Source organism: Salvia splendens, chromosome 11 (genome assembly GCF_004379255.2).
Source record: "Salvia splendens isolate huo1 chromosome 11, SspV2, whole genome shotgun sequence".
NCBI lineage: Eukaryota > Viridiplantae > Streptophyta > Magnoliopsida > Lamiales > Lamiaceae > Salvia > Salvia splendens.
The window spans coordinates 24,803,328-24,815,059 of NC_056042.1; the positions used below are offsets into that span (position 1 = coordinate 24,803,328).

Below are 11,732 nucleotides of genomic sequence, written 5' to 3' on the forward strand. Positions count from 1 at the left end.
AGAAATTGCGGAGTTGAGATAAGCAGCAGCTTCAGCAGTATTAAACCCTCCTCTTTTTCTCTCTTTCCACGTTTTCTAGTGTTATTTGTGTATGCCTTTAATAATGCCGAATCTTCATGTCTAGTAATTTTGATCCTGGATTCTGTAGTATGGGAGTGCCTTTTTAAAAAAACATTTCTTTAATTTATGAATTTCAGTCCAGAATCAGATTAATTTTGTACAATTTCGTGAAACTCGACTCCATTTGTGGTGCTCGTTGCTTTTAAGAAAATTTGAAAAAATTGGAACAGATGTGGTGTAAAAGAGGGTAGTCTGTGAATGTCGTGTTTTACCAGTTACAATGTAAGTTATTTCATATTTGATTGACTAAGAAGAAGCTCACTTACCAATAAGAAACGATTCCTTGAGTAGGGAAGGAAATTGAAGCATTAGATTTGATTCTTCCCAAATTATGAATGTGTATATGAGTTTGTTTCGATAGTCTATTGCTCTAATAATTCTGCTTTAAAATTTTCATGCTCTGGAAAAGTTTAGCTTGGTTTCTTGTGTGGAATGCTTTCGTGCAACGGTGAAGACTTTTGCCAGTTTCGTTTCTTAACTATAGTTCAATAACTGCTAGTGCACACTTTTGAGAATAGTTACAGTCATGATATCTAGAATCTCAGTTTGAATATCTGTCCGTTGTCCGTGGGATGTGCAATATCTATATTTCTTGAATGGTTGTTGTTTTCATGGTTGGACTTATGCAGTGCAGTATTTTCTTTCAGTGGATGTAGATGCAGCACTTGATGGTGGTAATGGGTTGATGGAAGCATCGGTACAAGGGGACGTAACGTCACGTGAAGCTGAGAGAAATGCAGAACCTTATGTTGGTATGGTGTTTGAAACAGAAGCTGCTGCTAGAGCATACTACAATGAATATGCTGGCCGAGCAGGATTTTTGACCCGCATTATATCGTCCAGTAAATCAGAGGGGGATGGCTCATTTGTATCATGTGGGTTTGGTTGTAGAAGCATTCCTACTAGCCAAAAGACAGGTAATGTGTCAAATGAAGGTGGACAAAAACGAAGGGGTGGTTGTACTGCAACACTCTTAGTAAAACAAGATAATGGAGGGAGGTGGGTTGTCAAGAAATTCGTGCGAGACCACAACCATCCTTTGGTAGTTTCACTTCCCAGGAGATGCCCTACTTTTGTAAGTAGCGAAATTTGGATATTCCCTGATTATTCATGCTGCCTCTTTGATCTTTTTACAAACATAAGTTTTATCTTTACATTTTTCCTGTTTCATCGTACTCCTAACCATCACAGTAAGATCGTACTTTTTGACTTGTTGTTTTTGGTACCTGGTATTATGTTTGCTCGACTTGAGGTTATTGCTTTCTCCTGATAGATTTTAGAGAAAGCAATAGCAGGTAGATTTTGTTATTTTTAGCTTTTTCTGTAAAGCACTTATTTTGAACCAACAACCATGAAGCAATAACGGTTTGCAAAACTGTGCAAAGTGGGTGTAAATAATAATAACATGCAGGAACATCCGTATCTCCTGCATGATTGCTTCAAACTTGGCATCGATGTTTTGGACTTGGCATCGATGCTGTCTAACTTGATGTTGAGTTGTTCCACCGCCTTCACCTTTCCTTAAAACCAAGCTTGCTTCCGTGCTATGGGAAGTAGCCATCATTCACCGCACCAATTGATATGGAGTATAAGGCGGGTAAAGGGATAAATGCTGTACTGGAACGAGAACATTAAAAAAAGAACAACAAACAAAGAGAAAGAAACAAAAAAAAAAACAAAGAGAAAGAAACGTGGGACATAAAATAGACTATAAACCATTCCTAATCGAAAAATTCCATACTAATAGATCTTCTAATGAGGAGCTATTTATGACTATCACGTTGATATCGATCTGCTGTAGAGCTATCTTTTAGTTTATTACTATATGTTATTTAATTGTTTATTGTTAGCAAGAGTCTTGTTATTAGTAGAGTCTTAGAAATAGGGTTATCTTTTAGAGTTTTATTCAAGTTGGAGTCTTTTGTAGTCTTATAGATAGGGATTATTCTTGGTTTGAAGTATCCAGAGTTATTGTTTTGCAGACTAGCAAGTTGCTGCGAAGGTTAGGACTTTGCCTTTTTTGGTTAAACTTCTAACTTCTTTGTTATTTATCATGCAAATCATACCATATGTTTCGTATGCTGAGATATTGGTGAATGCTTACAGTGCTTCCGAGTTCCGCCTATCACTCCCTATCATACATAAATACTCCACTTGTACTCAAACTCTACTGAATATACCTATCTCTAAGATTCTATCAATAACAAGACTCCTAACCACAATAAACAACAATTAACAACTAAGTAGAGTACAAGGAATGCACGAGACGTGTATTGTAGGGAAACCTAGTAAACAACGACCTCTATCACAATTCACAATACCGACTGAAAGAATGGTATATCCCTATAAGGTTGACTACCAAGAACCAAATAAACTGTCAATTGAAGTTCAAGAACTTGGTTCTTTTAATTTCATCGCTTCGCTCAAAGCTGTGGCAGTTTTGCTTTTCAAGGGATATTTTGGGGTCTCATAGTATTGAGTTTTTCCTCATATAGTGTTAATACTTATGGAATAAACATCGACACAATAGTTCATTTTGAGATCCTATGCAGGTTCCTCATGTCATCTTAATATGTTATGGCATAAATATAGGCATCACTATTGTTTTAAAACTGTGTTCAAGAACATGGTTATACTAAATGATGATAGCTATGGAGTGAGATTTCTTTCTTTTTTGGCCAAGGAATATTAAATTCCCTGTCGGTCCTGGCCTTTCTGCTCGAACTGTGTAATGGTTATAAACATTTTTTGATACATACGATAAACATAAACATATCTCGACTTCAACTTATGATGCTGTTTACTGCTTGTGATTATTGTGTCTCTTATTGTCGAAACCATCACCATTATATCTCATTTATGCCATTTCATTTAATAGATTCCTTCTCTTATGCCCTACTTGGTATGATGGGATGGAATGGAGTGAAGGTAGGAAAGGAATGAAGATAGGAATGAAATGGCAATTTCTTTGCATTTTCGTCTCATTCTTTCCTTTATTCCATCATACTAAGCAAATGAATAAATGGAAGTTGGAATCACATTCCATTTTATTACACCAAGAAGTGTCTTAGGCCATTCTTGGTACGATGGAATGGAATGAAGATAGTAATGAAATTTGCATTTTCATTCCATTTCCTCCTTCATTGCATCGTACCAAGCAAATGAATAGAACGGAAGTAGGAATCACATTCCATTCCATCATACCAAGAAGGGCCTTAGTATTTTGTGTAGAAAGTAGTACTTATTAAGTAAAGTCAGCGAGGGTGAAGTATGCTTGATAATATTTTCTTTATTTGAGAAAATCTTCTTTGAAAAATTTCTGTTATTTCAGTCATTTTTCTTTTGTGTATTACTCATCTGAAATTACTCGAGTTTAATTGCTTTTCAATTTGAAATCTCTCGAGTTTAATATTATGTTAATTGTAGGATGAGAAAGACAAAAGGATTCAGGAGTTAACTGCTGAAATAAGGGTAAAGAAACGTCTGAGTGCAGCATATAGGGAGCAGCTACTTATTCTCATGAAAGATGTTGAAAGTCATACTGATCATATAACATCAAAAGTTCAAATGACCCGCAATAATCTGAAAGAACTCGAAGAGAGAAGGCAGCAGCTTTCAAACCACAAAAAACCAAGTTTGTAGGGTGAGTACCATTACCTTGTCTTCTGAAATGACCTGCAATCCTTTCTACCATATTGATTATGCATATGCTTTGCTGAGATTTTATTCAGTTACTAAACTTAGTTTTATTTCTAACTGTCGACACACATTGAAATTGGTGAGAACTGAGAATATATGTGAAAGAATGATGGTGTACACAGTAGGTGGCTTCTGCATGTGCTGATTTTTTTTGTGCTTATGCATGTATAATGATTGTGCATATGTTTGTGTATCTTCTCCAATCAATTCTCTGATGAGTGGGTTTATACCATATTATAGAGTAAAGAACAATCAAGTAATAAACTGAACCAAATATAATAAACTAGAAAATCAGTTGTATGGAAGGAAACATACAATCAAGAGGAAGACTCCTCTTGCCCAAGCGTACAATTCTGATTGATCAATCTCCTAGTCCTAGACAAGTCTCAAATTTATTAGGCTTAGATTATTTATTTAATTATCTGCAAATCTCACATAGTAGCCCACAACCCTCAGTAACTAATACCTAATGAATAATTAATAAGAAACAATAATAAAATAAAGAGAAAATACATTGTTGCAGGCCGATGATATACTTTTCTGACAGTTTGGCCGGATAATATGAATTTGTGACAGTTTTAGCCCAATAATTCAGCAGCATCTTCTTTTGTTCTAAAAAATTGTGTTTTAGGGTCCAAACAAACTGTCACAAAACCATATTATTAGGCTAAACTCATGTGGCAGCCGCTAGTCATCTCTGGTTGCCAATTGTGCTTTCTGACTTTGAATTTCAGAACAATATTCTCTGTAAAGCCAGGATTAACTATCACTTGGAGCAATGCTTAATCAAAATTGTGAAAATGTAGAAAAAGTGGCGGCACCCTGAAGGAAGAAACTGTTGAAGCTGCCGAGCAATCAAAAGGCATCTTGAGTTGGAATATTTTAGTGGAAGCCAAATTATTTTGCATGATCTTAATTCATTGGTATAAAACCGAGCATTTCAACTGAGAGATGGCTTTTATGTACTATAAGTCTTGAGATTCTTTGCCAAGATGTACAAATAATATTATAGTGGGTTGTTGGCATGTTCTTCTATGCTTGGTGAGACCATCCACTACGGGTCTCGCCGGCGTCTCGCGTCCCGTCACGTGCTGACGCAATAAATATTTTTTTTTAAAAATTCAAATTTTAAAAAAATAAAATAAAAATAAAAGAAAATTTTTTTCTAACGGTAATAATACCGTTTTTTTTTTTTTTATTTTTAATTATTTTTTTTACTCTATAAATACTCCTAAATCCATCCTCATTTCACACACAACTACACATCTATTCTTCCTATCATCTAAATTTTCTCTCAAATTTTCATATAACAACTCAAGATGTCCGGCGACGGCGACGGCAACTACGGCGGGTGGGATCTTAATGCGTTCGGCGATTGGGAGACCATGATCAACACATTGGGCGGTTCCGATTCGTCAACGCCGGGGACCCAGGGTTCGGCGACGCCGGGGGGTACCAACCACCCAATTTAGACCTTGATGCATATGTCCGTCCCTTCGCCCCGCGGTATTCGCAGGGATTATCCCAGATCCGGGAGGATTTTCCCGTTGATCCCACGCCGGGAGTAGTGGGCGGTGTAGGTGGCCGAGGCGGTGGAGGTGGCCAAGGCGGTGTACAACCCCAGGCGGGCAAGGACGAGGAGGAAGAAGAGGAAGAGGATCTAGGCCGGCATACGTACAACAACCTCGAAACGCTGGTGGTGTACAACGCCTGGATCACCGTCTCGTACGATCCCATCGTCGGGAATCAACAATCCCGGAAGTGTTTCTGGGAAAAGGTCTACGAGGTCTACCACCAGATAAAGCCGAAAGGCTCCCGCAAGCGCAAATTTAAAATGCTCCGCTCTCACTTTGACCGAGTCGACCGATAGGTCAAAAAATTCTGCGGCATCTACTCAGCCGAAGAGGTGCGCTACCAAAGCGGCGCCACTGCAACCGACATTTTGACGTCCGCTTTGCGCGCCTACTACCAGGATGAACGTCATCAATTCAGATTTGTTGATGTTTGGCAGGCCGTCAAGGACGAGGAACTGTGGGCCGGTGGTTTCCGCTCCAGCTCGGGCTCAACCTCGAAGCGCACGAAGCATACGGCGAGTGGCCAATACTCGTCTGGTGGTGACACCGCTGAGGGCATCAGCCAACCTGAGGCTGAATCCCAGGAGTTTGCGGGTACGGTCGGCGATGCTGGAGGATCCGCGAGTGGTCACCGTCGGCCGCAAGGGACGAAGGCGGCTAAAGCGGCTAGAGCAAAGAAGGGCCTAGGCGAATCAAGCCAGCCGGCCTCGGGATCGGGCTCACGGGGAGGCTCGGACACACATATGGTTGCGTACATGACCGCCACAATGGCGGACACTTCCCGCTTCTCGTACGCCCAATTCACGGCCTGGTGGAACAGAATTGTGCATATGGCAGCACAACTTGGCCTTCCGACTGCCCCTCAACCTCGACCGCCTCCGGAGGATGATTAGCCGGCGGATTAGTTTTTTTATTTTTCTTTAAATTTGTATTTTAAATTATGTTGTGTGTTTTTTTATGTTGTGTGTTTTTTAATAAAGTGTGTTTTTTAATAAAGTGTGTTTGTTTTAATTGAATTGGGTTAGAAAAAAAAAAAAAAAAATTGAATGAATAGTAATTAAGGGACGGAATAAGGGACGGTTAAGGGACGGAGCGTTGCAGGTTCCGTCCCTTAGTTAAGGGATGGAGGAAAAAAGGACAGTGGGGCCCTCAAATAGTGGTCAAATAGTAGTTAAGGGACGGTATAGAGACAGCGTAGTGGACGGCCCGGAGGAGATCAATTTATGGATGAACTGCTATGTCCTGTAGTTGTATTCTGAAAAAACCAACAGCTATGAGGGGAGGCTGTGCCTCTACCTATCTCACACCATCAGCTTTATTTAGGTGAGATACAATGAATTTCACTTTCTATCCATTATCATACACCTGCTCACCTTTTTCATGAGAAATGAAGTCTGTGGTTACTGGTGTATATATGCATATGTAGATGGTATTTATTGGACATTTTTTTATTGGATTGCCCTTTTTTGTGTATGAGATTAATTATTGTCGATGGAAATAGAAAGATGTAGGAGTATTACTTTACTTTTTTTTATGGTAAAATTTAATGTGAGTTGAAGTGTAGCTCTTTACAACAGTTTCACAAAAGCTAAGAATTTGGGGTTTGTTATTTTATTTTGAGAGCGTCGTGCGTGCATTGGAATTACCGAAAGCCGAAATCCATAACGGCAAATTTTGGAGTAACGGAAAGTTATCATTTGTTTGTATTTAGAGTTACATACAAAAGCAGTCAACATATCAATTAAACACACTGCTTACCACAGTGTTTCTTCTATAAACAATGCATATAATTTTGTACCTTTATAACTTTTATCTTCTATTATTATATTTTACTTCTTCGGTTGTAATTATTCCATGCAAACTCCTGTGAAATATTCCTTCTCTAAAGAATTTAAAATATTACTGTAATTTTGTCCTCTTTCACACATTATTAGTAACATTGGTCCATCAATTTTCCTCTATCCTATTTATTCAATTCAAATAGCAGTAGTCATACTACTCTAATTATTTTTAAATCTAAAATAAAAATGCAAAAAAAGAACTAGTAATGAATTTATTTGACTCCTTTGATATTATAAAAGCATTATATCGAGAATAAAAAGAAGGGATTACATTAATCAGAAAGAGTAATTAGTTTGGAAGGGAGTGGTGAAAGGCTTAACCACAGCTCCACTCTCTCTCTCATCATCACTCTGATCATCATCTTCTCTAGGGCTGGCAAGTCGTGCGGATTGGGTCGTTATCGGGTCAACCTGATAATGACCCAACCCAATAAGGCCTAACCTGAACCCGACCTGTTAAGGAAACTGTAAATCCGAACACGAACCCGACCTGCTACCTTCAAATCCGAACACGACCCGCACCCGACACGAACCCGTTATCGACACGATATAATATGGGTTGACACGACACGATAACAACCCGAACCTGATATTACACGATTAAAACCTAATATTACACGATTAAACCTTAATTTTTAACCTAATTTACACAATTAAAATTCGTTTTATACTATTTAAACCTAATTTATAAGAAATTAAAACATTAAAGTAATATATATTTTTTAAAATAATAATAAAAATAATAATAATATTTCTTAATGGGTTACCCGTATCCGACCCGCATCCGACCCGAACCCAACCCGAAATTATCGGGTTCTTAATGGGTCAACCCGATAAGGACACGGATCCAATAAGACTTGACCCCAACCCAATAATTTCGTGCGGATTCGTGTCGGATTATCGTGTCGTGTCGAAAATTGCCAGCCCTAATCTTCTCCGTCAAAAGCAGGGTGGGTGAGAATGCAACTGAGCAGCTGCGTCCCTCTCAGCGCATTCGTGAGCGGCAGATGCCCCTCCGGCGGGCCCTCCTCCATATCCCACGTAAACTCCGCCGGAAAGCTCCTGTAATTATACTGCTCCACCTCCGAGCTCTCCAGCTTCTTCATCCACCCCACCTTGATGAAGAACTCCGTGAAATCCCTGTTCAATTTCTTCCAGATCCTCCGCTGCACGCTGTACCCGAACTTCCCGTCGCTGTGCTCCCGCCACAGCGCGTCGATTTCCCGGAGCGCCGAGGCGGGGATGAATTGGACCTCAGAGAAGAAGACGTAGCCGCGCTTCACGGCGGCGTCGCCGGCGAGGGCGATGATGAGGCGGCGGGTCTCCTCGTCGGCCTGCCGGAGGTCTTTTCCGGTGAGGTGCTGCCGGAGGAGGTCGAGTGAGGTGGAATATTTTGAGGTGGAGGGGTCGGTGGTGGGGGTGGACGTGGCGGCGGAGGTGGCGGCGAAGGTGGTCGAGGAGTGGGAGAGCGAGGTGGTGGTGGTGGTGCGGCGGAGGAATAGGGTTGCGCGGGGGGAGTCTAGGGAGTGGCGCCGCCGGAGAGAGCGGTGGTAGTGGTGGTGTATAGAGTTTAAGGTGTTGGTGGACATTATTTTAATTTTTTTTTTGAAAGAATTTGTGGATGGAATGATGTTATTTGTAACAATTTTTGTTGATTGATTTAACTACTAGTATACTTTTTCTTTTTTTTAAAATTTTTGTTGTATTTTGTTGTTTGGGATATGGAGTTATAGAATGCGTGAGATAAGAGAAAATATAGATGTATTGTGGGGGGACTGGGGAGAGATAAGAAATGTGTGAAGAGGTCACCACATAAAATACAATGCTGGATTCTGATTGGCTGGGTTGGGGTGAGGTTGGGATACTTTGATTTTGTCATCTTTAGACAAAAGTGAAAATCATCTTATATTGAATTTCACCCCATTTAATGTCCAATTTATGTACTTACATATTCTATGATGACGTTCATTTCATGTATTCAAACACACAATCCTATGTCAGTCACCATTTACAAAATTAAATTAAAACATGTTGTATATGAAATTAAGTTTGACAAGAAAAACTAAGAAACATCAAAACTCTAAACTGAGATGGAGAATGGCTTTGTTTCATTTTAAATTCCAAATAGTAGTAGGAGTAGTTTATTTGCCAATATCTTTTTTTTTATTTTTAGATATGTCGTTTCCATTTTTAGGTTAATCTACTAAAAATAACTTCATGAATTCTCTGTAATCCATCTCAATATGGCATCATCATTTATGTTGGCTCCACCACATATCCCTATTCTTGTGCCTGTGGTTTAATATCAATTCACGTATACTTTTTCGTACTATCAAAACTTGACCACAAATTAAAATATAATCAGTGAACCAATTCCAAACATATTTAAAAACATGTCATGTAATTTCAAATATGAATTCGAAAATGAAATTCAACCTCTACTTAGATGCACTTGTACAAAGATATGCTTAAAACTGAAATTAAGTTTTTTTAAAAAAAACAAAAAAAAAACAAACCAACTATGAATGTTTCAAGATTTTGGATTGTAGATTCTTTATGAAAAGTAGTACAAAATCTCAGATTATTTTTATTTATAAATTATACTAATGTTATTGGAATTTGGAAATCGTTAATTATGAACTAACTATTTGTAATTCACCAAAAATGTCTTACAAGTTACAACTGTTGAAATTATCAATTAATCTTGTTCATTTTCACACTCCAAAACACGTGACTCGTTAGATGGTTGCAGACTTAGGATGTTGAGTGTAGTAGTACAAAATTTAATTATAACTCTATCGTAAAATACATCGATATTCTATTGCCATGATTTTTTTATTAAATTACTGATGGTTATAAATTATAATGACTACAATTGATAATTTTGACAGATAAAGATCTACTCCCTCCGTAACACAAGAATATGTCATCTTTCCTTTTTAGTCAATCCCACATAAATATGCACTTTCTACTTTTAGAAACACTTTTCACTCTAATGAGATGAGACCAATTCTCCACTAACAATACTTTAATTACTTTTTTTCTCTACATCTCTCTTACTTTTCCAATTTTCATTAAAATACGTGTCAAACCCAAAGTGCATATTCTTTGGGGACGGAGGGAGTATTATTTATAAAACGTAATAATTGAATAATAAGTACTTTATTCATAATTTAAGATGTAAATCCTCTAAAAGGCCAGATACAACCTATTTTACGGCTTCTGATGCTATCACATATTCAACATGGTGGAGATTGCGATGTATTTAGCCCAAGACTTCTCTCAATTACGATTAGTTTGGAACTATAAATCAAGTGTAAACCTAACCACCATACATAAATTGTTTGTGTGGTAAACTAACATATTATCCTCGGTCATTTCATCTACTTAATACTCCCTCCGTCCCAAAGAAATATGTCATATTTCCTTTTTCGTCTGTTCCATAGAAATAATCTATATCCATTTATAGTAACTTTCTCCTACTTCTATTTTACTTTATCATTTATGGACCCCACCACCCACTACACAATTTCAACTATTTGATCTCATTTTCTCTTACTTTAACAATTGCACATTAAAACTCGTGTCAATTTAAAATGACCTATTTCTATGATACGGAGGGATTATGTTTTTTTTTCACCGCAATCCAATGTCCACGACATGTACCTTATCGCTACCATACCTACAACAAAAATATTTTCCTAATGCACATCATCTTATCTTTCTCAACAAGTGTTTTAGGACACATGTAATTCGATAAGGTAATTTTTTGTCAAAAATGTAAGAACTCTTTCTTAGAAATATGCATACGGTATCACCAGAGGTGAACACAACATCATTTCCTCGCGATCTTGGATAACGTTGACCCCGATGATCTCATGTCAAACTTATCTCACATCCTTCATCTCGAATTGAATGAATAATCACGTCCTTATGTATAAATCATCTTTTATCAAGGAACTTATTAAATGCATAAAACTTTATTGCCTGATCAAAACATAAGTTTCACGATCTTGAAGCTTACTTTAGTCCATAAATAGACTTCTTGAGCTTTTAGAACTTGTGCTTTATTCCTTCAATTTAAAGTACCCCAGGTTGCTTCGTTTAGATGATCTCCTTGAAATTTTCATGAAGGAAAGTTGTCTTGACATCCATTTGACATCCATTTGTCAAAGTTATCAATCCATGTAGGATTATCTACGGTAGCATGCGTATTGAGTTGAGCATAGCTAACAGCGAAAAACTTTTCGTAAATTAATATCTTCTCTCTTGATATAACTATTTGCCACTAGTCGTGCTTTGAATACGAATACTCTCCCATCAAGGCCTCTCTTTCGCTTGTAGATCCATTTTCTCCCCGTCTTTACAACCTTTGGGTGGGAGTATAAAGTCATATAGCTTCTTATCAAGCATGGTCTGTAACTCAAATATCGCCTCTTTCAAAGAGAGATGATCTGGTAACATGTTCACCAAACTTAACGCGCTATTACTAAATTTG

The 11,732-nt window shown here is 38.0% G+C and overlaps 2 protein-coding genes across 2 annotated transcripts; one reads left to right on the plus strand and one right to left on the minus strand.

The window, feature by feature from the left end:
- LOC121753739 (protein FAR1-RELATED SEQUENCE 5-like) lies at positions 1-3,763 on the plus strand. Its single transcript, XM_042148987.1, has 3 exons — positions 1-37; positions 768-1,195; positions 3,547-3,763. Coding segments are annotated over exons 1-3 (645 nt in total). The 5' UTR covers positions 1-36; the 3' UTR covers position 3,763.
- A 3,658-nt stretch (positions 3,764-7,421) lies between these two features.
- Positions 7,422-8,997, minus strand: LOC121754052 (tetrapyrrole-binding protein, chloroplastic-like). Its single transcript, XM_042149382.1, has 2 exons — positions 8,166-8,997; positions 7,422-7,596 (listed from the first exon to the last, which is right to left on the minus strand). The coding sequence occupies exons 1-2, from the start codon at positions 8,821-8,823 to the stop codon at positions 7,511-7,513; spliced, it is 744 nt and encodes a 247-aa protein (XP_042005316.1). The 5' UTR covers positions 8,824-8,997; the 3' UTR covers positions 7,422-7,510.
- Between the last annotated feature and the right edge of the window lie 2,735 nt (positions 8,998-11,732).

Excerpts from the sequence above, each read along its gene's own strand:
- LOC121754052 (XM_042149382.1), bottom strand. The coding sequence starts at position 8,823 with ATGTCCACCAACACCTTAAACTCTATACACCACCACTACCACCGCTCT. Across the intron at positions 7,597-8,165 it reads CCCTGCTTTTGACGGAGAAG|ATGATGATCAGAGTGATGAT; the intron begins ATTAGGGCTGGC and ends GCCCTAGAGAAG.
- LOC121753739 (XM_042148987.1), top strand. Across the intron at positions 1,196-3,546 it reads CCAGGAGATGCCCTACTTTT|GATGAGAAAGACAAAAGGAT; the intron begins GTAAGTAGCGAA and ends TGTTAATTGTAG.